The sequence below is a fragment of the Rhinichthys klamathensis genome, unplaced genomic scaffold (genome assembly GCF_029890125.1).
Source record: "Rhinichthys klamathensis goyatoka isolate OS25496 unplaced genomic scaffold, OSU_Roscu_1.1 h1tg000311l_1, whole genome shotgun sequence".
Taxonomy (NCBI): Eukaryota; Metazoa; Chordata; class Actinopteri; order Cypriniformes; family Leuciscidae; genus Rhinichthys; species Rhinichthys klamathensis.
The window spans coordinates 1,120,853-1,146,114 of NW_026606829.1; the positions used below are offsets into that span (position 1 = coordinate 1,120,853).

Consider the following 25,262-nt stretch of genomic DNA (forward strand, 5'->3'; position numbering starts at 1 on the left):
GCACTGACACCTAGAGTCTCTGCCTAAACCTGCTGCAAGTATGCAACATTAAACATTTTAGAACTAGTGAACCCAACTTTTACAGGCATAATATAATAAACATCTGTTTCACTTCAAGATACGATAACGTTTAGTCTAACGTTTCAGAATATTCAGAGAACATTTGAAAATAGCTATCCATGATTTTCTATCACTTTACTTTTAAACTGTAACATATTTAGATACAAGTTTAGCATGTGCAGGATGATGATGATGATGTGTTATTATAGTAAAGAAATAGGAACATTAGCTAATTTATTACTTGTCAACATGTCAAATATTAAAAGAGGGGTAAAACGGCCTGTAAGAAGCTCCCCGTGGATACATTTTTTACAGAATGTAAATACAATTTGATATAATTCTTATTAATATTTTAAAGTGTCATTAATGTAAAATACTAAAACTATATTTAGCTAAATTTTTATTTTCACGCTTTAGTTACAATTTAATAATTGAATAACCAATGACGAACAAAGCAGAATACCAGTAAAAGAGGTTTATCTGAAAGGTAAAATTATTCTATGACTTACATACAGACATTTGAATATTTACTTTTAATTGCCCATATTTTAATTAAAGATATCATAAAAGCAACACTATGCAAATTTAATGATTTCAGTCAACTAACATAGATTTTTAATGAAAGTGAAGATGTCTGAAAATGCACATCTAATTCATATAAATATGAAATAATAACCCCATTAATTACAACAAGTATTACATTTAAAAATAATAACACTAGTGTGGTATAAAACAGTTTAATGTTGTCATAAGTAGTAGTGTCTCATCATTTATCGATTTATCACAATCGAGTGCTTGAAAAGAGTTAAGTTGCAGTGTTTAAGGAATTGAAGCAAGTCTGTCAGTGTTTGATGAGTAGTCACATTTTGTTCCACAGTCAAAAGCTTTGATGTTAATAAAGCTCAGAAGTTAATGAAAGCAAGATCTTACCCCATGGTACCCTATTATAGGTACTCTATGTAATATACAGAGTTCTTGTATTCACTCTCTTTGAAAAATTGACCATGGAAACCATAGTTAATGTACCAATTGTGGACATGGCAAAATTTTCACAGAGTGTTCCTGCAAAAGATCACGAGACTTTAAAGTGAGTGTTTGTGTGAAGATTAACAGTCAGAAGTGGACAGCCTGTCATTTGTCACAGAGCAGACACTTTGTCTTCACTCACATCAGTTGCAAGATGGATATAATATTGACATTGACAAATGTATTATATGTTGTCATAGCTGTCTTGCTTCCGTTATTGCTGTGGAAGAGTCAAAGAAAGCAGTTTGGGCGGCTGCCTCCGGGACCCGCTCTGAATCCACTGCTGGGAAATTTACTTCAGTTTGATGTCAAGGAACCATACAAGTTTTACCTAAAGGTAAGTATTCAAAATAATATAATTCTGTTAATTAGCAGCTGTTTGTGCTTGGATGGTTGTTTTCAGGACTTACAAAGATGTACAGGAACTGTATTTGTGACAAGACCTATGCAGGTAAACGAGTTAAGTGCACAGAATTCAAAACTAACTAAATTATTTCACACTACAGCATTGAGGGTATTTTTCTTTACTGTAGACTTGGAAGGATTACATCATTAAACTGACATAATATTCTCCTCCCGATTCCCTTGCTTTCCCATCATGAACTTCCATTCCCATTACCCATTGCCTGGATTCATTATTGTTTGTCACTTCCATGTGTTTTATTATCTGGATAAACTCTATTTAAGCCCTGTATATTCACTCACTTGTTACGAAGTCTTGCTAGTGACACACTGCATTTTTGAGCGCTCTCTCTTGTCTCCTGTTATGGTTCTGACCTTCTGCCAAGCAGGGTTCTAAATTAACTTTTTTGATCACCAGCCAATGTGGCTGGTAACTTTCTAAAGTTACAGCCATTTAGAATTTCCACTAGCCAATTTTTTTCCGGAGAAAATAAGAGAAATTATGAGTGCCACTGAATGCATTTGATCATTTTATTAACATTGTTGGCATGAAAAACACATATAAAGTACAATAGGTACAACACAGAAAGTGCAAACATTTCATTTCAAGTTTGGGATCTATCTATCTATCTATCTATCTATCTATCTATCTATCTATCTATCTATCTATCTATCTATCTATCTATCTATCTATCTATCTATCTATCTATCTATCTATCTATCTATCTATATTAGAGATGTGCACGAATATTCAAATTTTCGATCTGTACTTATTATTAAAAAAATAAAATACTATTCGAATTTTACTTTTTTTCTTTAATTTTTTTTCGCAGTTATAATTAAATGAACTGGGTGGAGCATTTAACAAGTGGATTGTAGCCTATTTGATCACATAATGTCGTTGTCTGCCTCGCGAAGTTTGGAATTACTTAGATGAAAATTATGATAGCCTATTACAATATGGAATTACGTTTAATCAATTATTAATTAAACTGAGTTATCATAATATCCCCACCACAATGAGAAATCACATGAAATCGTACTCGGTTACCTAACGTAACCTCGGTTCTCTCTAGAGAGGGAACGAGTATTGCGTAAGTTTAGCTTACGCTACGGGTAAAGTTCATCTTTGCTCGAGATATTGAAGCCAAAATTATCCTTAATTTTGTATATATTGTCAACGCAGTGCAGCAGCTGCAGACCTAGAGCAGGCTGTCTAGCGTGCTCATTGGCTGCCTTGCGGCAACTGCAGCAGCCTACCAGTGAGCCTGGCGTGACATCACGCCCAATGGTGGCGCTTCGCGCCCACTACGCGTCACAGCCCGCACAAGGGGGTGTGGCTTAGCGTATAAAAGCGGGGCTCAGAGGCTGCTTCCCTGGTTTTCATGATCTGAAGCGAAAATCGCTCGTGGCGCTTAGCACGGCCGGTTACGCAATACTCGTTCCCTCTCTAGAGAGAACCGAGGTTACGTTAGGTAACCGAGTACGTTCTCTTACGAGAGGTTCTCTCGTATTGCGTAAGTTTAGCTTAAGCTACGGGAACACTTTGTCAACGCCGTGCGCGCCCAGCATCCACTCTATGAGTCCCCACCCGGGGAACAGTGAAAGTGGGAAATTCAGGCGGCCAGCAAGCGGGCTGACACCTGTATAAACATAAGCACCCATGGGTAACGCAGAGCGGCGGCGCCGGGCTGCATGTACATGTATATCAACCCATATTAGTGCAGCTCAACCAGGAGAGCTAACGTTGAGGTAGCCTGCGCACCAGTGACGTGGGCAGATCATACACACATTAGACTGATAGAAGTCTGGCCTGCAAGGCGGGAACTTCCAGATTATAGAACCTCTCAAATGTAGACGGGGAGGCCCAGCCCGCCGCCATACAGATGTCGTGAATGGAAATTCCACTGGACCATGCCCACGACGAGGCCATGCCTCTTGTGGAATGAGCCCTGATGCCCAGAGGGCATTGCAGACCTTTTGACGCATAGGCAGCAGAAATCGCGTCCACTATCCATCTGGATAGGGACTGTTTCGAGGCGGCGAGACCTTTGGTGCGCCCGCCAAATGAAACGAAAAGCTGCTCGGAGCGTCTGAAAGGGGCTGAGCGCGTAACGTAAGCTCTCAGTGCCCTGACAGGGCATAGGAGGCTGTCGCTGCTCACGCTGTCGGATGCTGGCAGAGCCGACAGAGAAATAACCTGCGCTCTGAAGGGAGTGCCAATCACCTTCGGGACATAGCCATGTCTCGGTTTGAGGATGACTTTAGAGTCATTCGGGCCAAACTCAAGGCACGCTGCGCTAACAGATAGCGCGTGTAAGTCCCCCACACGTTTAACTGATGACAGAGCCAAAAGAAAAACGGTTTTGAGCGAGAGGTATTTTAGATTTGTTGAATCTAATGGTTCGAAGGGATGCATCTTTAGGGCCTCTAGGACCACGGAGAGATCCCAAATAGGAACTGAAGGTGGGCGCGGAGGGTTCATCCTTCTGGCTCCTCTCAAGATGCGAATGACCAGCTCGTTCCTTCCTAGCGACCGGCCTTGCTTCGACTCAGCGAAGGCTGCGACGGCCGCCACGTAAACTTTGAGCGTGGATGGGGACCTGCCCTTATCCAGCAGCTCTTGAAGGAAACTGAGCACCTGCGAAACCTCACCCGTTCTGGGGTCCAGATTCTTGTCGGTGCACCATTTGGAGAACACAGACCATTTAGACGCATATAGCCGTCTCGTAGAGGGGGCTCTAGATTGCGTGATCGTGTTCCTAACTCCTTCTGGCAGGATAACGGGTATCCGTTGATCAACCACACGTGCAGAGACCAGCGCTCTGGGTGGGGATGCCAGATCTTAGACTTTATGAGAGTGGGCTCTGTGGGCCAGAGGGACACATGTTTTTGAGTGCTTGTGTGTAGGGGTGAACACTGGGACGTGGGCACATTTCCTACACTTAAAACACCAGCGGCGTGAGCCGGATAAACAGAAAATACACTCTTTATGGGATTTCTGTGGGTCGCCGTAAAAACGGCGTTTGTGGGCATTATAGCCGGCTCGTTGGCTGCTAAATAATCTCCTGCAGTAGCCCTTTGAGGGGGGACTGACAAGGCGTGGCGTTTTGACGGTGGTCCAGCCGCAGCGGGACTTAACCGTCTTTTCTCCCCTAGTGTTAGGAGGGCTTCGCTTGCTCGGGCTTCAACACAATCCTCAGCCGGGGTCCCCGCGGGGGAGGCGGCCTGTGGCGGCTGTCCGAGCGCGATCTAGGGCGGCCGCCCTGTCGACGCTGCGAAGCGGCAGGCTTGGCGGGACGCTGAGTGGAGCTTCTAGCAGGCGGCTTTTCACGTGAGCGGCCTGTGGCTGAGCTAGAGCGTCGTGGCAGAAACAAATTCATGGCCTGCGAGGTCTTCTGTACTTCGGAGAAGCGATCCACGATGTTGTTGACCGCTGGGGGAGAGCGTTGAGGAAAGTGGCGCGCTCAGACTCCCTCATGTCTGCGAGCGTCAATCAGAGGTGCCTATCTGTGACGGTAAACGCAGCCATGGATCTGCCGATGGCCTGGGCTGCGGTCTTTGTGGCGTGGAGGGAAAAGTCCGTCACGCTCCTTAGATCAGCGATCGCAGCTAGATCCGAGCCCTTCTCGTCCCATTCGCGGAGGAGGTCGGCTTGCAGGATCTGGAGAACGGCCAAAGAGTGCCGGGGCGGAAGCAGCTTGTCCGGCGGCGGAGAAGGCGCGGCCGACGAGAGCTGATGTGGTCCTGCAGGCTTTTGAGGGGAGCGCAGACTTTGAGCGCCATCCAGAGGAGGGCGGGCAAAGGTGCGCTGCTACCGCTTCTTTCACTTGGGGGATGGAAACATACCCCTTCTTGGCGGCGCCGTCCACGTGGGAGAGCGTCGCGGAGAAACTGGAGTGGAGCCTCGCGGAGAAAGGTGCACTCCACGATTTAGAGAGTTCGGCGTGGAGCTCCGGGAGAAAAGGAGCAGGCCTTGAAGCCGGTAGCTGATGGCGGCGCTGAAGAAAACAGCCGTCCAGGCGGTTAAGCGCGGGCTCCTTGGGCGGTGACCACTCGAGGCCGAGGCGGTCGACGGCCTTCACCAGGAGACCCATCAGCTCGGCATCCACACCCAAACGTGTCCGTCCGGACTCCTGGATGGAAGCAGAGGAGGAGTGGAGAGATCCAGGCCATTCCTCGCTGTCCAAGGCCAGGATAGAATAGCTGTCGCCCGCGGGGCCCCTGTCCGCCTCGTCCTCTGAAGCAACGGCAGTGCGGGGGGAAGCCGGCATCTGCGCGTCGGTGAGGAGGGGAGGGGAAGGCGAGAGAGACACTCGAGGGAGCCTGTCCGGCGAGTGTTTGTCCTCCGCGTCGGGCTCCGGCATCCTCTAAACACGGCGCTTCTTCTTGCGCGGTGAAATGGAGGGCGGAGTGACAGCTTCAGCGCTGAAGAGCTCCAGACGAGCCCGCAGGGTCGCCATGGACAGCTCTTCGCAGTGGATGCAGCCTCCCGTTGAAAGTGCGAGCGCTGCGTGGTCCTGGCCCAGGCAGAGAGCGCAAATCACGTGGCGGTCTCAAGCGCTGAGCGGGGCTCGGCATGAGCCACAGGACGTGCGAGGCATTCTTAAAAGAACGCTCGTGCTCTTTTAGTAAAAGTGTGTGTCGCAGCGGCGAGCACACACAGACACAGTAAACAGACAAAGAGCAGTAAAAGGATATTTGTTGCCGGATAGCGTTGCTGGCACGGAAGGCTGAAGGGGGCAAGAAGTCGACCGGATTCCTCAGGCGCTTTCCTCTGCTGGCAGTCGCTGGTTTCGACGGCGGCGGCTTCTCTCGGATCCAGCGGAATGAAGAGCTTCGCTGAAGAGATGAAAATCAGGGAAGCAGCCTCTGAGCCCCGCTTTTATACGCTAAGCCACACCCCTTTGCGCGGGCTGTGACGCGTAGTGGGCGCGAAGCGCCACCATTGGGCGTGACGTCACGCCAGGCTCACTGGTAGGCTGCTGCAGTTGCCGCAAGGCAGCCAATGAGCACGCTAGACAGCCTGCTCTAGGTCTGCAGCTGCTGCACTGCGTTGACAATATATACAAAATTAAGGATAATTTTGGCTTCAATATCTCGAGCAAAGATGAACTTTACCCGTAGCGTAAGCTAAACTTACGCAATACTCGTTCCCTCTCGTAAGAGAACCAAAGAAACACCAGTCGACTGAGGAAACCGTCACTGCATTAACCACTGCAGGTCAGCAGCTGTACCCCGATATCTTTTGGTAGCAAAATGATTTTGAGACATATATGCTTCCTTTAAGTTTCGTTGAGGGATACAGGTTTAAGATCAGAAAACGCAAAGTGCTGTTACTTCACTTTGCACACACATGCGCGTCTCTGCAACGTCTGTGTCAGCGCAGCGCGTTTTCTCACTCGAGAATGTGGATATTATTGTTTTTCTCAACATGAACGTGAAACAATATAAACACGATAATCATATGCTGACTCGAGTATGTACGTTCTGTACGATAACTGCGCAGTCTGCGTTTTTCCCCCATTTGCGCTGTTTGAGCTTAACCATAAAGTGCACAGAATACAAAAACGTAATGAATAAAATAAAAGTATAATATAAATACAAATATATATTCACCTGAAATCGTTGATACACTCTTCAAAATAAAGGTTTAAAAAAATAGGGGCTTTCGCAGCGATTCCAAGAAGAACCATTTTGTGTTCTTCAAAGAACCTCAGCAAAGGCGGGCTGAAATCGCGGCAGATGCCGCTGTTGGTGACACTGTTTGTCCGTGGCAAAGGCCACAAAGTTTGTGGCCTTTGCCACGGACTTTGCGCGGTCCCTGCCTCTGTGTATAATAAAACTGTTTGTACTGTAAAAACTACATGTCTTTTGGAGAAAAACAAAAGAAGACAGTTATATTATATTAGCTTTATTCTCAGTCTCCTTTTTCACGTATTGACACTGTCATATGGGAAGAGTTATGAACATGGAGCCAATCTATGTTCACAAAACCTCTCTTCAGATTTACTTTTGTACGTTAGCATTTATTTCAGGCCAGCAGCCAGATCACCCTGTAGCCCAAGACTGGTTGCCCACTGAAGCTAAGCAGGGTTGAGCCTGGTTGCCCACTGAAGCTAAGCAGGGTTGAGCCGGGTTAGTACCTGGATGGGAGACCTTCTGGGACAACCAGGTTGCTGCTGGAAGAGGTGTTATAGTGAGGCCAGCCGGGGGTGCTCACCCTGTGGTCTGTGTGGGTCCTCCTAGCGCCCCAGTGTAGTGACGGGGACACTATACTGTCCAAGAGCACCGTCCTTCGGATGAGACGTTAAACCGAGGTCCTGACTCTCTGTGGTCACAAAAAATCCTAGGATGTCTTTCGAAAGAGTAGGGGTGTAACCCCGGCATCCTGGCCAAATTTGCCCAGTGGCCTCTGTACATCATGGCCTCCTAATCATCGCCATATACTAATTGGCTTCATCACTCTGTCTCCTCTCCACCAGTAAGCTGGTGTGTGGTGGGCGTTCTGGCACAATTTGGCTGCCGTCGCATCATCCAGGTGGATGCTGCACATTGGTGGTGGCTGAGGAGATTCACCCTTCTATGTAAAGAGCTTTGAGTGACGAGAAAAGCACTATATAAATGTAATGAATTATTATTATTATTATTAAATGTTTCAGGGGAGAATGTAGCAACCGTACAATTATGAGAATATACATTACATCATATAGAATCTGAGACAAAGAGAAAAACAAGTTAATCTATTGCCACTTTCTCCTATCTTTGCCTGGTACCCATATCTGGGCTGCTTTCCAAGAAACACACATACATACATGGAGAGTAGGCTACATTCAAACAGAGGGAACAAGAACAGCTTCTCCCCTCTCCCCCTTGCAGCCTAGCCTAGGGTTCAGAAAAGTCAGGGTGAGAGGTTTATCTTACATAGCTATATACATCTAAATAAACAAATTACAATGTAGTTTTTTTACAGGCTTTGTGAGGTGCATCTGCTCCACCGTTACTAGGTGAGCGTCACTATTCAGGGATTTCTGAACCCCTAGAGAAGTTTAAGAGGGCTGAAAGTAGCTCCCTGTAAGATTATTTTCACTTTTTCACACACTGAATTGCTGTTTGTAGCACTTCAGTGATATCTGTATCCAAACTTGCACTACAAACAAAATCATTATCAAAGAACAATGCACTAATTTACATTGTTTTTGACCCCAGTAAAGCAGAATTTTGTTAACTACATTTGAGGTTAGAGCTAATTTGAAGTGTCATTTGAATACATAGCCTTTAACATTGAATGTCCCATTACAAACCATATATATTTTCTTCCCGTAGCTCAGTGAGAAGTATGGCTCTGTTGTCACCATCTGGTTGGCAAACACTCCTGTAGTGATCATTTCTGGATATGAAGCCCTAAAGGAAACTATGATTGGTCTTGGTGAAGAATTCAGTGGCAGGGCCAACTACCCCCTGATGATGAAGGTCACACTTGGATATGGTGAGGTCGCTTGATGCCCAATGTTTTACACACCCATGCTAAAGTTATTAATAGTTAATATGCTATATTGTGAGTGGAAGTATATTGCTTGCTTGGAGCTTTTTACAACGGTTGCTAGCAAATTCACCCAAATAAAACGTTAAAACAACTGCTAGTTTACAACAACATACCTAGAGATTGGCATGGTTTTATTTCAGTTAGCCTAATAGCTGGTTTGATTTGCATTGAGAGATGATCTTATGGAAAGTACCCCGTGCCAATCTCTAGTATGGTGAAGGGTATGTGATGATGTGGGGCTATTTTAATTCTAAAGGCCAAGTGAACTTTATTAGGATGCATAGTATCCTGTATCCATGAAATCCATGAAAAATCTGCCTGCCTCTATGGATTTAATTTAACATAGGGGTGTCCTGACTTATGCCCCCTGTATTTTAAGGAAGAACATTTATTTATTTACGATACATACGACACAAAATTGTTGTCCTTAAAGGTTGGATTTTTCCTCATTTTTTTGGAAGCCTAGGCATTAAGATCAATTTCCAGATGATTTTTATTCCTCTTTTTAGTCAACTTTAGCCTGGGTGTGTTCACTTATGCTAAACACTGTATATTTATACACGTAGTAGACCAGAAACATTTCCTCTATGCGCAGGTGTTGTGTCCACCAGTGGACACAGATGGAAGGAGATGCGCAAATTCTCTCTCATGACACTGAAGAACTTTGGAATGGGCCGCAGGAGCATCGAGGAACGAGTCAGAAAGGAGGCTGAATATCTTGTGGAAATGATAAAAAAATTTAAAGGTTAAATAATTTTTATACAATCTTATATTCAGATTATCAGATGAAACAAACTGCAGACATAAACTACAAAAACATCTGACAAAGGGTGTGTCAATAAAACAAAAAAGGACTATAATGTGTCATTTCATGTTACAGAGGTGTTTTTACAAAACATTTAATTGAAGAAACCTGATCTCTTTGCTCTTCTTTTCTTCTTAAAGGCTCTGCAATCAGCCCTGCAGACATGCTGTCTAATGCCGTGACCAATGTGATCTGCAGCATTGTCTTTGGTCATAGGTTTGAATTTGAGGATCCACAGTTTAAGTTTCTCCTTCAGACAGTAAATGCATACTTCAGTCTCCTCAGTAGCCCTATTGGACAGGTTTGCACTCTAAAGATTTATATAAGATATCGTTCAGAAGTCTTTTATGCTCACAAAGGCAGCATTTATTTGATCAAAAATACAGTGAAAACAGTAATATTGTGAATTATCATTAAAATTCAAAATTCTTTTAATATATTTTTTGTTCTATTTTAATGTATTTTCAAATATAATTTGTTCCTGTGATGCAAAAATGAATTTTCATTGGACACCGTGATACATTTGTTTTTCATGATTCTTAAATCAATATAAAGTTTAAAAGAACAGCATTTATTTAAAATGGAAATTTATATTCATTATTCATATTCATTTATAACTTTATAAATGTCTTTACTGTCACTTTTGATCAATTTAATGCATTCTTGCTGAATACAATTATACGTTTATTTCAAAAAAGAGAAAAATCCTACTGACCCAAAACAGGTGAAGGGTCGTGCACATTAAATAAATAAAAATTAAACAAATTTTAAACTAAAATAGTCAAAAAAAAAAAAACATGTTTGCATAAATTATTTATTGTATTTTGAGACTCACCTTGATGTTTCTTTATTTTCTTCTCAGCTCTATAATGTATTCCCTAAGTTAGTCAGTCTTTTCCCCGGTAAACACCATCAGGGGTTTAAAGACATAGAAGAGGCCAGAGAGTACTTCAAGCGTGAGGCACAAGCTCGGATGAATAATGTGGATCCCTATTGCCCACAGGACTTCATTGAGGCCTTTGTGTTAAAAATGAAAGAGGTAAATCATTGAAAGAAATGGTAATTTAAACATATTTAGGCATGGTCCTGAATACATTTACTTGTACCATCTGGTGGTGAGACCATGACATGATGTCAATTAAACACAATGTTAACTTTCAGACCTGTTCTCTTTTGCAGGAGAAAGACAAGCCTGACACAGAATATCATTTTGACAACTTGGTTTCTTCAGCATGGAACTTGTTCAGCGCCGGCACAGAAACCACTTCATCCACCCTCAGACACTCTTTACTTCTAATGATGAAGCACCCAGATGTTCAAGGTGAGGTCAAACTAATGCGTCTCTCTCCAAGCATTAAGTGTTTCAAGTTTACTTTCACTTGTTCTGTACAGAGCGTGTTCAGAGAGAAATCGATGAGGTTGTAGGACAGGACCGTTGGCCCTCCATTGAAGACAGACAGAGGCTGCCATATACAGATGCTGTAATTCACGAGGTTCAGCGCAGCATGGATCTCGCCCCCATCGCTGTCCCACACAAGACCATGTGCGACACTGAATACAATGGCTATGTCATTCCTAAGGTATTCTTCTCTCATACATCATCTTGATTCATTAAATGTGTTAATTATTATTTACATCTTTCTATTTATTTGTAAAATACTTTCTTGAAGGGAACAATGGTTTTTCCACTACTATCCTCCGTGCTTATAGACCCCAAACTGTGGAAGAACCCAAATTGTTTCGATCCAGAAAACTTCCTGGATGGAGATGGCCGATTCAAGAAGAATGATGCATTTGTTGTATTCGGCATGGGTGAGCTCAGATCTTCATTGAGCATATTAGACCATAAAAATGTTGCTCTTAGATAAAAACTGAAGTCAACACATGCTAAATAATTATGTTTATCAGTGTTTTAGTCATTCTGGGACAAACAATAACCATGTTAAATAATTGATTCCTCAGTAGTTGCCTTTAAAGAACAAATCACAGACAAAAATGGATGATACATAGGGAAAAGATTCTTAAAAAGATTTTTAAACCAACTTCTGTGTGCTCTCTTGACAGGCAAGCGCGTGTGTCTCGGTGAGGCTCTGTTTTGCACAGAACTCTTCCTCTTCTTCACTTCCCTCCTTCAGCACTTCACCTTCAAAGCCATGGTGCCACCAGAAGAGCTCGACACAACGCCTACAAATAGCAGTTTTGGCCGCATGCCCCGTACATACGAGTGCTATGCCATTCCTAGGATATAGAGGAAGAAACAGTCCACAAAGTCTGAATGCAAGGATTAGTCATTTAACTTGCATTTTCCTGCTAATTTTACTTTTTTTTTTTTTCTTCTTACAATAAGACATGCACACTTAGCTTATTTCATGTGGAATGATTTGTCCTTTCAGTGAAAATGTCTATTGAATTGCACACATATTGTTAATAAAAACACAGATCGTCTTAAACAAAAACTCAGATTATAGTAACATTTACATTCATATCTACAATCAGAATGGTCTAGAATGATTAAACAAAACACAGGAGTGCACTGTAGGACCAACCAAAGATATTAGAGACCAAAAACCTGTTGGATCAGGGAACACAGCACTGACCCTAGATTTGTACATTTTTAGTCATGACAACTTTAGGAGTGATTGGCATGGTAATGGGTATGACACTGTTGTATGTTTGGGCTTGGCGGAATAGATCTGCTACGCTGCTGCTGCGGCAGAGCAAGTACGGGACTTGCTACTGCCAATACATACACGACACGCTGCTGTGAGCAAGTAAGACATGCTGCTGTTGTACAATATAGCGTACATGAATTACCCTCCAACAGAGCAGGTGACATGGTGTTTGACAATACAATGCAAGCCGAGTGTACTGTACGTCAGAAAATCCCCCACCCCCAGCAGATCTACCGCCAAAACATATGAACTGCTACTTCTCCAAAGACCCATAGGAACATGTGTGTGTGCCTGGCCCTTTAGTTTTGAGTATGAGAAATGGCGCATACGCTTGGTCTAGGCGGACTAGTTCTGCCTACGCAGTATTACCCCAAGCAGACCTAGCCGTTAGACATGTGGGCTGCCATGAGGTGCATATAAGGCACATGAAGCATCTCGCAGTGTAGCCCTATGAGTCCCTAGTGACTTACCATTGTGGTGTTCTACGTATGTGCCTACACTACAGGCTACCAGTGTATGCGTGCCACTAAACTAAGTAGGGCCGTAAGGTTTGTCTCATTGAGATATAAAATCTCTTTTTCAAGAGAGACCTGGCCAAGATAGCAGAACAAATTAGATCACACAATCACAAAACAAACACAATCGCAAAACAAACACAAAAGAGGCAAAGACAACTCAAGTACATTTCAATTAAAATAAAAGTGCCATTAATTAAAACATTTGCACGTGTGGATGGATTCATGTTCTATAGTTAACATAACCTTTAAAATCATTTAAGGAAATTAGACACTGTAGTTTAAGTGTTTTCTGTAGATCATTCCAAGTAGAAGGTGCAAAAAAACATGAAAGCCTTTTTGAACAACTCTGTCCGGGCTTGAGGTACATTCAATGAAATAGTTTTCTGGGACCGTAAACCATAGGTGCTCTGAGCAAAAGAAAGAAATTCAGATATGTAACATGGTAGCCTGCCTATAATGCCCTTATATATAAAGATATAAAGGTGAGTAAGCCGGCGATTTGACAGAGAAGGCAAATTCACTGTAGAGTAAAGTGTACAGTGATGAGTGAGGGATCTGCAATTAGAAATAAATCTTAAAGCTCCATGAAACACACCATCTAACATCTGAAGATACTTCGATGGTGCATTCATATACAACAGATCACCATAATCAATAATAAAGAGAAATGTGGCATCGACTGGCCTTTTTCTAGCAGAAAAAGTAAAACAAGGTTTGTTCCTAAAGAAAAAATCTAGCTTCAATTTCAACTTTTTTACTAGATTCTGTATGAAGCTTAAAAGAAAGGGGATCATCAATTAAAAATCCTAAATATTTATAAGATGAAACTACCTCAATTGTTTTACCCTGATCAGTAACAATATTCAGGTTTGAAAAAACCATTACTTTGGTCTTCTCTGCATTAAGCAAAAGCTTTAATTGATAAAGCTGTGCTTGCACCATATCGAAAGCAGTTTGCAAGCATTCATACGCCTTCCTAATTGTAGCTGCACAACAATAAATAACCATATCATCTGCATAAAAATGGAAAAATGCATGTTGGACATTTTCCCCCAGACAGTTAATATAAATAGTGAATAAAAGTGGCCCCAGAATGGAGCCCTGTGGGACCCCTTTACAGATTGATAAATATTTTGACGTTAGGCCATCAACTTGCGTAGCTTGAGTCCTATCAGCGAGGTAGTTGATAAACCAGCCCACAGAGTGCTGAGAAATACCAGCCCGTTCTCATCCCAAGGCGTCATACATGTGACGCTTTGGACATTTCGTCGAAATCTTACGCACATGGCATCCTTTAGCGTCAATATGAGACGCAGAACCCAAGGCGTCATACAGGTGACGCTCGTCTAAATCCGATGCACATGGCATCCTTTAGCGTCAATATGAGACGCAGATCCCAAGGCGTCATAACCGTAACCCTACCCCAGACCAAAACCTACCCATAACAGTGCGTGTTATATTGACGCTAAAGGATGCCATGTGCGCAAGATTTCGACGAAATGTCATATGGCGTCACCTATATGACGCCGAAGGACGAGAATGTGTTGGAAATACCTATACTGATCAGTCTCTGAACTATGTTTGATGAGTAGTCACATTTTGTTCCTGTGTACAGTCAAAAGCTTTGATGTTAATAAAGCTCAGATGTTAATGAAACCAAGATCTTACCCCATGGTACCCTATTATGGGTAATCTATGTAATGGTTCTTGTATTCACTCTCTTTGAAAAATTGACCATGGAAACCATGGTCAATTTTTACCAATTGTGCCAATTGTGTGACACAATTGGCACAATACCAATACCAATTGTGGACACAGAGTTCAGAGTGTTCCTGCAAAACATCACCAGACTTTAAAGTGAGTGTTTGTGTGAAGATTAACAGTCAGAAGTGGACAGCCTGTCATTTGTCACAGAGCAGACACTTTGTCTTCACTCACATCAGTTGCAAGATGGATACAACACTGACATTGGCAAATGTATTATTTGTTGTCATAGCTGTCTTGCTTCCGTTATTGCTGTGGAAGAGTCAAAGAAAGCAGTTTGGGCGGCTGCCTCCGGGACCCGCTCTGAATCCACTGCTGGGAAATTTACTTCAGTTTGATGTCAAGGAACCATACAAGTTTTACCTAAAGGTCAGTATTCAAAATAATATAATTCTGTTAATTAGCAGCTGTTTGTGCTTGGATGGTTGTTTTCAGGACTTACAAGGATGTACAGGAACTGTATTTGTGACAAGACCTATGCAGGTAAACGAGTTAAGTGCACAGAATTCAAAACTAACTAAAATATTTCACACTACAGCATTGAGGGCATTTTTCTTTACTGTAGACTTTGAAGGATTACATCATTAAACTGACATAATATTCTCCTCCCGATTCCCTTGCTTTCCCATGATGAACTTTCATTCCCATTACCCATTGCCTGGATTCATTATTGTTTGTCACTTCCATGTTGTATTATCTGGATAAACCCTGCCTATTTAAGCCCTGTATGTTCACTCACTTGTTAAGAAGTCTTGCTAGTGACACTGCATTTTTGAGCGCTCTCTCTTGTCTCCTGTTATGGTTCTGACCTTCTGCCAAGTCATCGGCAATCCTCTGCAAACTTCGACAAGTCAGTGAGGACTCTGCGGAATAAAAAAGAGTGTTTCCTTTAAAACAGGAATATGGTGTTTTTCAACCTCTTTAACCTGATTTTCTAAAATCTACTACTGCCGGAAAAAAAAACTGACAAAGATCACCAGCAAACGAATGCAAGCGGATTGTTGTAAACTAGCAGTTTTTTTAAACATTTTATTTGGGTAAATTTGCTTGCTAGCTACCCGTTGTAAAAAGCTCCAAGCAAGCAATCTACTTTAAATTTATAAGTTTATTTGTATAGGGACAGTACAAAAAATCTGAGTTAGTTCAGGTAGTTTAACAGCGCAGCGCTTGTGTTGTACGTCACACTCACTATTGGCCAACGCTGGTCATGTGTGTGTGATGCGTGTGACGTACAACCTAGAAGCACTGCGGTATTACACTACGTGAAATCTCGAGGCCCACAGAGAAGGAAATTAATAGTTGAACAAAGTCGTTTTTTTTTTTTTTTTTGCGCACAAAAAGTATTCTCGTCGCTTGATAAACTTAAGATTGAGCCACTGTAATCACTTGGACTATTTTAACGATGTCTTTAACTTTTCCGGGGCGGCAAGTTTCAATCCCTTAGAAGCCTAGAGTGATCCAACTCTCAGATTTAATCAAAAATATCTTAATTTGTGTTCCGAAGATGAACATAAGTCTTACGGGGTTGGAACAACATGAGGGTGAGTAATTACTGACAGAATTTTCATTTTGGGGTGAACTAACCCTTTAATGTCAAGGAAGTCTAAAAATATTACCTAGAGGTTAGTAGGCCTATTCATTAACATAATTCAATCATATAATTGGCTGCTTGTATGATTGTGTTCAAGGCTTACAATAAGATGTGCAGGTAGCCTGTAGTGTTACTAACACCTGTGCAGGTAAACTAGTTAACCATTAAGTGCACAGAATACAAAAACGTAATGAATAAAATAAAAGTATAATATAAATACAAATATACATTCACCTGAAATCGTTGATACACTCTTCAAAATAAAGGTTTAAAAAATAGGGGCTTTCGCAGCAATTCCAAGAAGAACCATTTTGTGTTCTTCAAAGAACCTCAGTAAAGGCAGGCTGAAATCGCGGCAGATGCCGCTGTTGGTGACACTGTTTGTGGCCTTTGCCACAGACTATCCGCGATCGCTGCCTCTGTGTACTATAATAAAACTGTTTGTACTGTAAAATAAAAAAGATAGTTATATTATAACTCTATGCTTTATTCTCAGTCTCCTTTTTCACGCATTGACACTGTCAAATGGGAAGAGTTATGAACATGGAGCCAATCTATGTTCACAAAACCTCTCTTCAGCTTTACTTTCGTACATTAGCATTTATACATGTTTCAGGGGTGGTGTAGCTACCGTCCAATGACGAGAATATACAAAGAGAAAAACAAGTTAATCTATTGCAACTTTCACCTATATTTGCCTGGTACCCATATCTGGGCTGCTTTCCAAGAAACACACATACATACATGGAGAGTAGGCTACATTCAAACAGAGGGAACAAGAACAGCTTCTCCCCTCTCCCCCTTGCAGCCTAGCCCTATAGGGTTCAGAAAAGTCAGCGTGAGAGGTTTATCTTACATATCTAGCTATATACAGCTAAATAAACAAATTACAATGTAGTTTTTTTACAGGCTTTGTGAGGTGCATCTGCTCCACCGTTACTAGGTGAGCGTCACTATTCAGGGATTTCTGAACCCCTAGAGAAGTTTAAGAGGGCTGAAAGTAGCTCCCTGTAAGATTATTTTCACTTTTTCAAACACTGAATTGCTGTTTGTAGCACTTCAGCGATATCTGTATCCAAACTTGCACTACAATCAAAATCATTATCAAAGAACAATGCACTAATTTACATTGTTTTTGACCCCAGTAAAGCAGAATTATGTTAACTACATTTGAGGTTAGAGCTCATTTGAAGTGTCATTTGAATACACAGCCTTTAACATTGAACGTCCCATTCCAAACCATATATCTTTTCTTCCCGTAGCTCAGTGAGAAGTATGGCTCTGTTGTCACCATCTGGTTGGCAAACACTCCTGTAGTGATCATTTCTGGATATGAAGCCCTAAAGGAAACTATGATTGGTCTTGGTGAAGAATTCAGTGGCAGGGACAACTATCCCTTGATCATGAAGGCCACACTTGGATATGGTGAGGTTGCTTGATGCCCAATGTTTTACACACCCATGCTAAAGTTATTGATAGTTAATGCTATATCGTGAGTGGAAGTATATTGCTTGGAGCTTTTTATGGTTGTGTCACAGATTGAGAGGAAACAGACAGGTCTTGTGCAAGTGAAGTATTTATTAACGTCGTGAATAAATCAGCAGGTAAGCATTAAATGATAGCAGTCTGAATAGTTCGTCTTGATCTGGTTAGATAAAGTCTCTTATCTGTTGCAGACGGGTTGGTGGTGAACTAGGACGAAGAACGCTGATCAGGAGAAGGCAAAAGGATCAGAAGGCAGGCGGGAATCTTCATGGAACAGGTGAGTATCAGGCTGGTAAGTATCTTGAGAGTAGTAGCGGGAGTCAGGACGTCAAGGATTATTCGAGACCAGACAGTGACTGCAGGGAGAGTGAGTGTTTTATAGTCCATGCTGGTGATGGGACACAGGTGACGGTGATCATGATGAGGATGATGAGGTGCAGGTGATGACCGGGAATGCTGGGAAGTGTAGTGAAGACACAGATGAAGGAGGTGAATGTGACATAACTCCCCCCTCCCGCTAGGCGCGACCCACACCCTACAAGGCAGAACACGGGAGGGGGAGGGGGGGGGGGGAGGGGGAGGGGGAGGGGGAGGGGGAGGGGGAGGGGGGGGGGGGGGGGGGATGGGCATCCTGGAGTCCGTGACGGGAAGGTGGACCTGGTGCAACTGGACGGACTCCAGGATGGTCCAGGCGGAGCAGGACGAGCAAGTGGCCGTGGTGGACATGCAGGCGGCCAGGGCGAAGCAGGACCTAGGCGTGGCCAGGGCGGAGCAGGACGTGGCCAGGGTGGAGCAGACGAACCCTCGGGCGTCCAGGGCAGAGCTGTTAGACCCTCGGGCGTCCACAGCGGTGAGGACCCTTTGGGCGACCACGGCGGTGAGGACCCGTCGGGCGACCGTGGACCCTTGGACGGCCGAGACGAAGACATAAGGCCGAGACGAATGCATATTAGGATGCATAGAATCCTGTATCCATGAAATCCATGAAAAATCTGCCTGCCTCTATGGATTTAATTTAACATAGGGGTGTCCTGACTTATGCTCCCTGTATTTTAAGGAAGAACATTTATTTATTTACGATACATTATTCAATCACAAAGAAAATTGGTGTCCTTAAAGGTTGGATTTTTCCTAATTTTTTTGGAAGCCTAGGCATTAAGATCAATTTCCAGAAGATGATTTTTTATTCCTCTCTTTAGTCAACTTTAGCATGGGTGTGTTCACTTATGCTAAACACTGTATATATACACGTAGTAGACCAGAAACATTTTCTCTATGCGCAGGTGTTCTGTCCACCAGTGGACACAGATGGAAGGAGATGCGCAAATTCTCTCTCATGACACTGAAGAACTTTGGAATGGGCCGCAGGAGCATCGAGGAACGAATCAGGAAGGAGGCTGAATATCTTGTGGAAATGATGAAAAAATTTGAAGGTTAAATCATTTTTATACAATCTTATATTCAGATTATCAGATGAAACAAACTGCAGACATAAACTACAAAAACATCTGACAAAGAGTGTCAATAAAACAAAAAAGGACTATAATGTGTCATTTCATGTTACAGAGGTGTTTTTACAAAACATTTAATTGAAGAAACCTGATCTCTTTGCTCTTCTTTTCTTCTTAAAGGCTCTGCAATCAGCCCTGCAGACATGCTGTCTAATGCCGTGACTAATGTGATCTGCAGCATTGTCTTTGGTCATAGGTTTGAATTTGAGGATCCACAGTTTAAGTTTCTCCTTCAGACAGTAAATACTTACTTCAGAATCCTCAGTAGCCCTCTTGGACAGGTTTGCACTCTAAAGATTTATATTTATATAAGATATCGTTCAGAAGTCTTTTATGCTCATAAAGGCTGCATTTATTTTATAAAAAATACAGTGAAAACAGTAATATTGTGAACTATCAAAATAGTTCTTTTAATATATTTTTTGTTCTATTTTAATGTATTTTCAAATATAATTTGTTCCTGTGATGCAAAACTGAATTTTCAGCATCATTACTCCAGTCTTCAGTGTCACATGATCTTTCAGAAATCATTCTGATATGCTGATTTGCTCTTCAAGAAACATTTATTATTATTTTCACAGTTGCTTAATGTTTTTGAGGACACCGTGATACATTTGTTTTTCATGATTCTTAAATCAATATAAAGTTTAAAAGAACAGCATTTATTTGAAATGGAAATCTTTTGAAACTTTATAAACGTCTTTACTGTCACTTTTGATGAATTTAATGCATTCTTGCTGGATACAATTATACATTTATTTCAAAAAAGAGAAAAATCTTACTGACCCAAAACAGGTGAAGGGTCGTGCACATTAAATAAATAAAAATTAAACAAATTTTAAACTGTAAAATAGTAATAAAAAAAATAAAAAAACATGTTTGCATAAATTATTTATTGTATTTTGAGACTCAACTTGATGTTTCTTTATTTTCTTCTCAGCTCTATAATGTATTCCCGAAGTTAATCAGTCTCTTCCCCGGTAAACACCATCAGCTGTTTAAAGACCTAGAAGAGGCCAGAGAGTACTTCAAGCGTGAGGCACAAGCTCGGATGAATAATGGGGATCCCTCTTGCCCACAGGACTTCATTGAGGCCTTTGTGTTAAAAATGAAAGAGGTAAATCATTGAAAGAAATGGTAATTTAAAGGGTTAGTTCACCCAACATGAAATTCTGTCAGTAATTACTCACCCTCATGTTGTTCCAACCCCGTAAGACTTTCGTTCATCTTCGGAACACAAATTAAGATATTTTTTATTAAATCTGAGAGCTGGCTCACTCCTCCATAGGCTTCTTAAGGGATCGAAACTTGCCGGCCCAGAAAAGTTATTAAAGACATCATTAAAATAGTCCAAGTGACTACAGTGGCTCAATCTTAAGTTTATCAAGCGACGAGAGTACTTTTTGTGCGCAAAAAACAAACAAAAATAACAACTTTATTCAACTACCCTTCCGAAACAAAAATATATTGCAGTATATTGGAAAATATCATGTGATATATTAGGCAATATATTTCCATATATGGGATTTAATATTTATATTTTCCAATATATTGCAATATATGCATAGACCATATATATGTATATATATCGATACATATAAAACAAATATATTGCAATCAAGACCAAAAAAGTCACTATATTTTTTACATATACCATACCATACCATACCAACTTTATTTGTTAAGCACTTTACAACAACCAAAGTTGACCAAAGTGCTGTACAGAAAACATAAACATTTGTACAATTAATAACCATACAATAAAAAACATTCAAACTAACAAATAAAATCAAATAAATGGAGTCGACATCTTACTAAGTGTCAAAAGCCAAAGAGTAAAGATGGGTTTTAAGATGGGTTTTAAAAACAGATAAAGAAGAGGCCTGCTTAACATGGAAAGGCAGATCATTCCAAAGTTTAGGGGCAGATAATATAATAGTTTGTATACTGCAATAAATGCATTGATCATGTATGGCTATGTATTAATACATATAAAATATTTATTAATGAAAACAAAAATAGTATTACATGTAATATTCACAGTTTTATCCTTTATTGTGTACATTATTGCACATACATGTTCCCATATACATGTTAATGTATATTCACATTCATGAAATGAGTTACAACATATTTCTAGTTCCCAGCATGCTTTGCTTCTGAATGGTAAAGGAGAGCAAATGTTAAAATTAAGTGTTATTTAATGTGTTTTGCTCAATATTAATATAGTGGGAGATCTGTTAGTGTTTCATGTTCTATTATTTTGGAATTTAAAATGTTTTCTGGTATGTCTGAGTTTTTGGGGTCACCATTGTGCTGAAGAGTAGAGCCTGTGGTTATGTTGATGATTGGCTTAAGACTATTAAGAGTAGACTATAATTACTATATTTGAATAATAATTACTTTGAGCACAATATTAAGTGGTTTAAAGGTTTGCACATTTATTGCAGGTTGCATATTTATTAAGTATTCATATATTTTAGATGTTACATGTATATATCTCCATATATGTACATACATTATATGTGCATATTCACATATATGTACACATATATTGTGCATACATTTTACAATATATATGTACATATATTTCCATATAATTTTACATATATTTAAAATATATTCTACCATATATTAAACATACATGTGACACTATATCTTTACATATATTATCAATACATTTTGCCATATAAATCGGAATACATTTGGATATTTATAAATATAAAATTGCATATATTTTACGATATATAAACACATATTATATATTCATGCTCAATATATTGCAATATATGGAAAACGGCAATCATTTGTATATTTTGCAATATATTGCAATATATTACATGAATATATAATATATTGTATAATATATTTATCATTAATATATTATTCCATGTATTTCCAATATATAATATATTGGAAAATAAAATATTACAATATATTTCAAGTAATATTTTGGTAAATATATTTTCCTTTCGTAAGGGTATTCATTTCCTTCTCTGTTGGCCTCGAGATTTCAAGTAGTGGAACAGCGCCGCGCTTCTGTGTTCTACGACACACGTAGGCTCACTATTGGCCGACGCTGGTCATGTGTGTGATGCGTGTGACGTACAACCTAGAAGCTTTGCGCAGTTTCACTACGTGAAATCTCGAGGCCAACAGAGAAGGAAATGAATAGTTGAATTAAGTCGTTATTTTTGTTTGTTTTTTGAGCACAAAAAGTATTCTCTTCGCTTGATAAACTTAAGATTGAGCCACTGTAGTCACTCGGATTTTCATTTTGAAAATTTTCATTTTGGGGTGACCTAACCCTTTATACATATTTAGCCATGGTCCTGAATACATTTACTTGCACCATCTGGTGGTGAGACCATGACATGATGTCAATTAAACAGTGTTAACATTTCATACCTGTTCTCTTTTGCAGGAGAAAGACAAGCCTGACACAGAATATCATTTTGACAACTTGGTTTCTTTACTATGGAACTTGTTCAGCGCCGGCACAGAAACCACTTCATCCACCCTCAGACACTCTTTACTTCTAATGATGAAGCACCCAGATGTTCAAGGTGAGGTCAAACTAATGCTTCTCTCTCCAAGCATAAAGTGTGATTTTACTTTCACTTGTTCTGTACAGAGCGTGTTCAGAAAGAAATTGATGAGGTTGTAGGACAGGACCGTTGGCCCTCCATTGAAGACAGACAGAGGCTGCCATATACAGATGCTGTAATTCACGATGTCCAGCGCAGCATGGATCTCGCCCCCATCGCTATCCCACACAAGACCATGTGCGACACTGAATATAATGGCTATGTCATTCCTAAGGTATTCTTCTCTCATACATCATCTTGATTCATTAAATGTGCTTATTATTATTTACATCTTTCTATTTATTTGTTGAAGGGAACAATGGTTATTCCACTACTATCCTCCGTGCTTATAGACCCCAAACTGTGGAAGAACCCAAATTGTTTCGATCCAGAAAACTTCCTGGATGGAGATGGCCGATTCAAGAAGAATGATGCATTTGTTGTATTCAGCATGGGTGAGCTCAGATCTTCATTGTGCATATTAGACCATAAAAATGTTGCTCTTAGATGAAAACTGAAGCAAAGTCATTTTAGGCAAGTCATGCCACTCGGCCGCCATCTTGGCAACGCCTCCGGGCAGCTATTTCGGACTAACAAGACCAGGCTCCTATCTAAATGAATGGGCAGAGAGTCAGAACTGCACTTTCACTGGTCACCGGGACATAAAAACTGCATGTATAGAAACAGCAGTAAAATATGATAAAAATCGCTGAAAAAGTTTGATAACTTTGCCCCAAAATAAGGTTTAAAACGCCTTTTCCCCCACAGGTTATACTTTACTACGCATGCGCAAGGGTTCTCTCCCTCTGACGTGCGCGCGCTGCACGGTTTGAAACACAGTATGTGTGAGCTCTCGCTCGGTCGCTCTAGTTTCCGGGAGATTTGAACTAATTTTGGGCATCAGGGAGCCGCTATAAATATGCGGTAGACACTTGGGATGTCTGATATTTACACAACGCACACATACACTGCATATCAAATCTGCCGCCTTTTCAAACAGTAACGTATTTTCCACTGTCGCAAACCTCAACTGTGCGCATGCGTCAGTGGAACCAGACGATAGGCTTAAATGTTTCCCGGCTTGACTGTTAAAGGCAGACGATTGGCTTTCCAGCGGGAGGGGCGGGACATGTGCATACAACCGCCATCTTTGGCGTTACGGGTTTTCCCTATATAGTTGTATTGAGGATTGAGTAAGTGGCATGTCTCTATATAAATAGTCTCTGACTGAAGTCAACACAGGCTAAATAATTATGTTTATCAGTGTTTTAGTCATTCTGGGACAAACAATAACCATGTTAAATAATTGATTCCTCAGTAGTTGCCTTTAAAGAACAAATCGCAGACAAAAATGGATGATACATAGGGAAAAGATTCTTAAAAAGATTTTTAAACCAACTTCTGTGTGCTCTCTTGACAGGCAAGCGCGTGTGTCTCGGTGAGGCTCTGGCTCGCACAGAACTCTTCCTCTTCTTCACTTCCCTCCTTCAGCACTTCACCTTCAAAGCCATGGTGCCACCAGAGGAGCTCGACACAACGCCTACAAATTGCAGTTTTAGCCGCATACCCCGCACATACGAGTGCTATGCCATTCCTAGGATATAGAGGAAGAAACAGTCCACAAAGTCTGTATGCAAGGATTAGTCATTTAACTTGCATTTTCCTGCAATTACTATTTTTTTTATCTTCTTACAATAAGACATGCACACTTAGCTTATTTCATGTGGAATGATTTGTCCTTTCAGTGAAAATGTCTATTGAATTGCACACATATTGTTAATAAAAACACAGATCGTCTTAAACAAAAACTCAGATTATAGTAACATTTACATTCATATCTACAATCGGAATGGTCTAGAATGATTAAACAAAACACAGGAGTGCACTGTAGGACCAACCAAAGATATTAGAGACCAAAAACCTGTTGGATCAGGGAACACAGCACTGACCCTAGATTTGTACATTTTTAGTCATGACAACTTTAGGAGTGATTGGCATGGCAATGGGTATGACAATGTTGTATGTTTGGTCTTGGCGGAATAGATCTGCTACGCTGCTGCTGCAGGAGGTTATTGGTGCTGCTTCGGCAGAGCAAGTACGGGACTTGCTACTGCCAATACATACACGACACGCTGCTGTGAGCAAGTAAGACATGCTGCTGTTGTACAATATAGCGTACATGAATTACCCTCCAACAGAGCAGGTGACATGGTATTTGACAAAACAATACAAGCCGAGTGTACTGTACGTCAGAAAATCCCCCACCCCCAGCAGATCTGCGATCCCCCAATGCGC

At 41.2% G+C, this 25,262-nt stretch overlaps 2 protein-coding genes across 3 annotated transcripts; both read left to right on the top strand.

Moving 5' to 3' along the window:
• The first annotated feature begins 1,225 nt into the window (after positions 1–1,225).
• On the top strand, positions 1,226–12,140 carry LOC130104534 (cytochrome P450 2M1-like). Its single transcript, XM_056271132.1, has 9 exons — positions 1,226–1,423; positions 8,815–8,977; positions 9,630–9,779; positions 9,980–10,140; positions 10,702–10,878; positions 11,019–11,160; positions 11,232–11,419; positions 11,510–11,651; positions 11,904–12,140. Exons 1-9 carry the CDS (start codon positions 1,241–1,243, stop codon positions 12,086–12,088), a joined length of 1,491 nt encoding a protein of 496 aa, XP_056127107.1. The 5' UTR covers positions 1,226–1,240; the 3' UTR covers positions 12,089–12,140.
• A 2,824-nt stretch (positions 12,141–14,964) lies between these two features.
• LOC130104535 (cytochrome P450 2M1-like) lies at positions 14,965–24,775 on the top strand. Of its 2 annotated transcripts, none has more exons than XM_056271133.1 (9): positions 14,965–15,162; positions 17,647–17,809; positions 19,153–19,302; positions 19,501–19,661; positions 20,321–20,497; positions 22,805–22,946; positions 23,015–23,202; positions 23,281–23,422; positions 24,388–24,775. In XM_056271133.1, the coding sequence occupies exons 1-9, from the start codon at positions 14,980–14,982 to the stop codon at positions 24,570–24,572; spliced, it is 1,491 nt and encodes a 496-aa protein (XP_056127108.1). In that variant the 5' UTR covers positions 14,965–14,979; the 3' UTR covers positions 24,573–24,775. The 2 variants fall into 2 exon arrangements, with proteins under 2 accessions (XP_056127108.1, XP_056127109.1); XM_056271134.1 differs by lacking the exon at positions 14,965–15,162 and adding an exon at positions 16,363–16,415.
• The last annotated feature ends 487 nt before the right edge of the window (positions 24,776–25,262 follow it).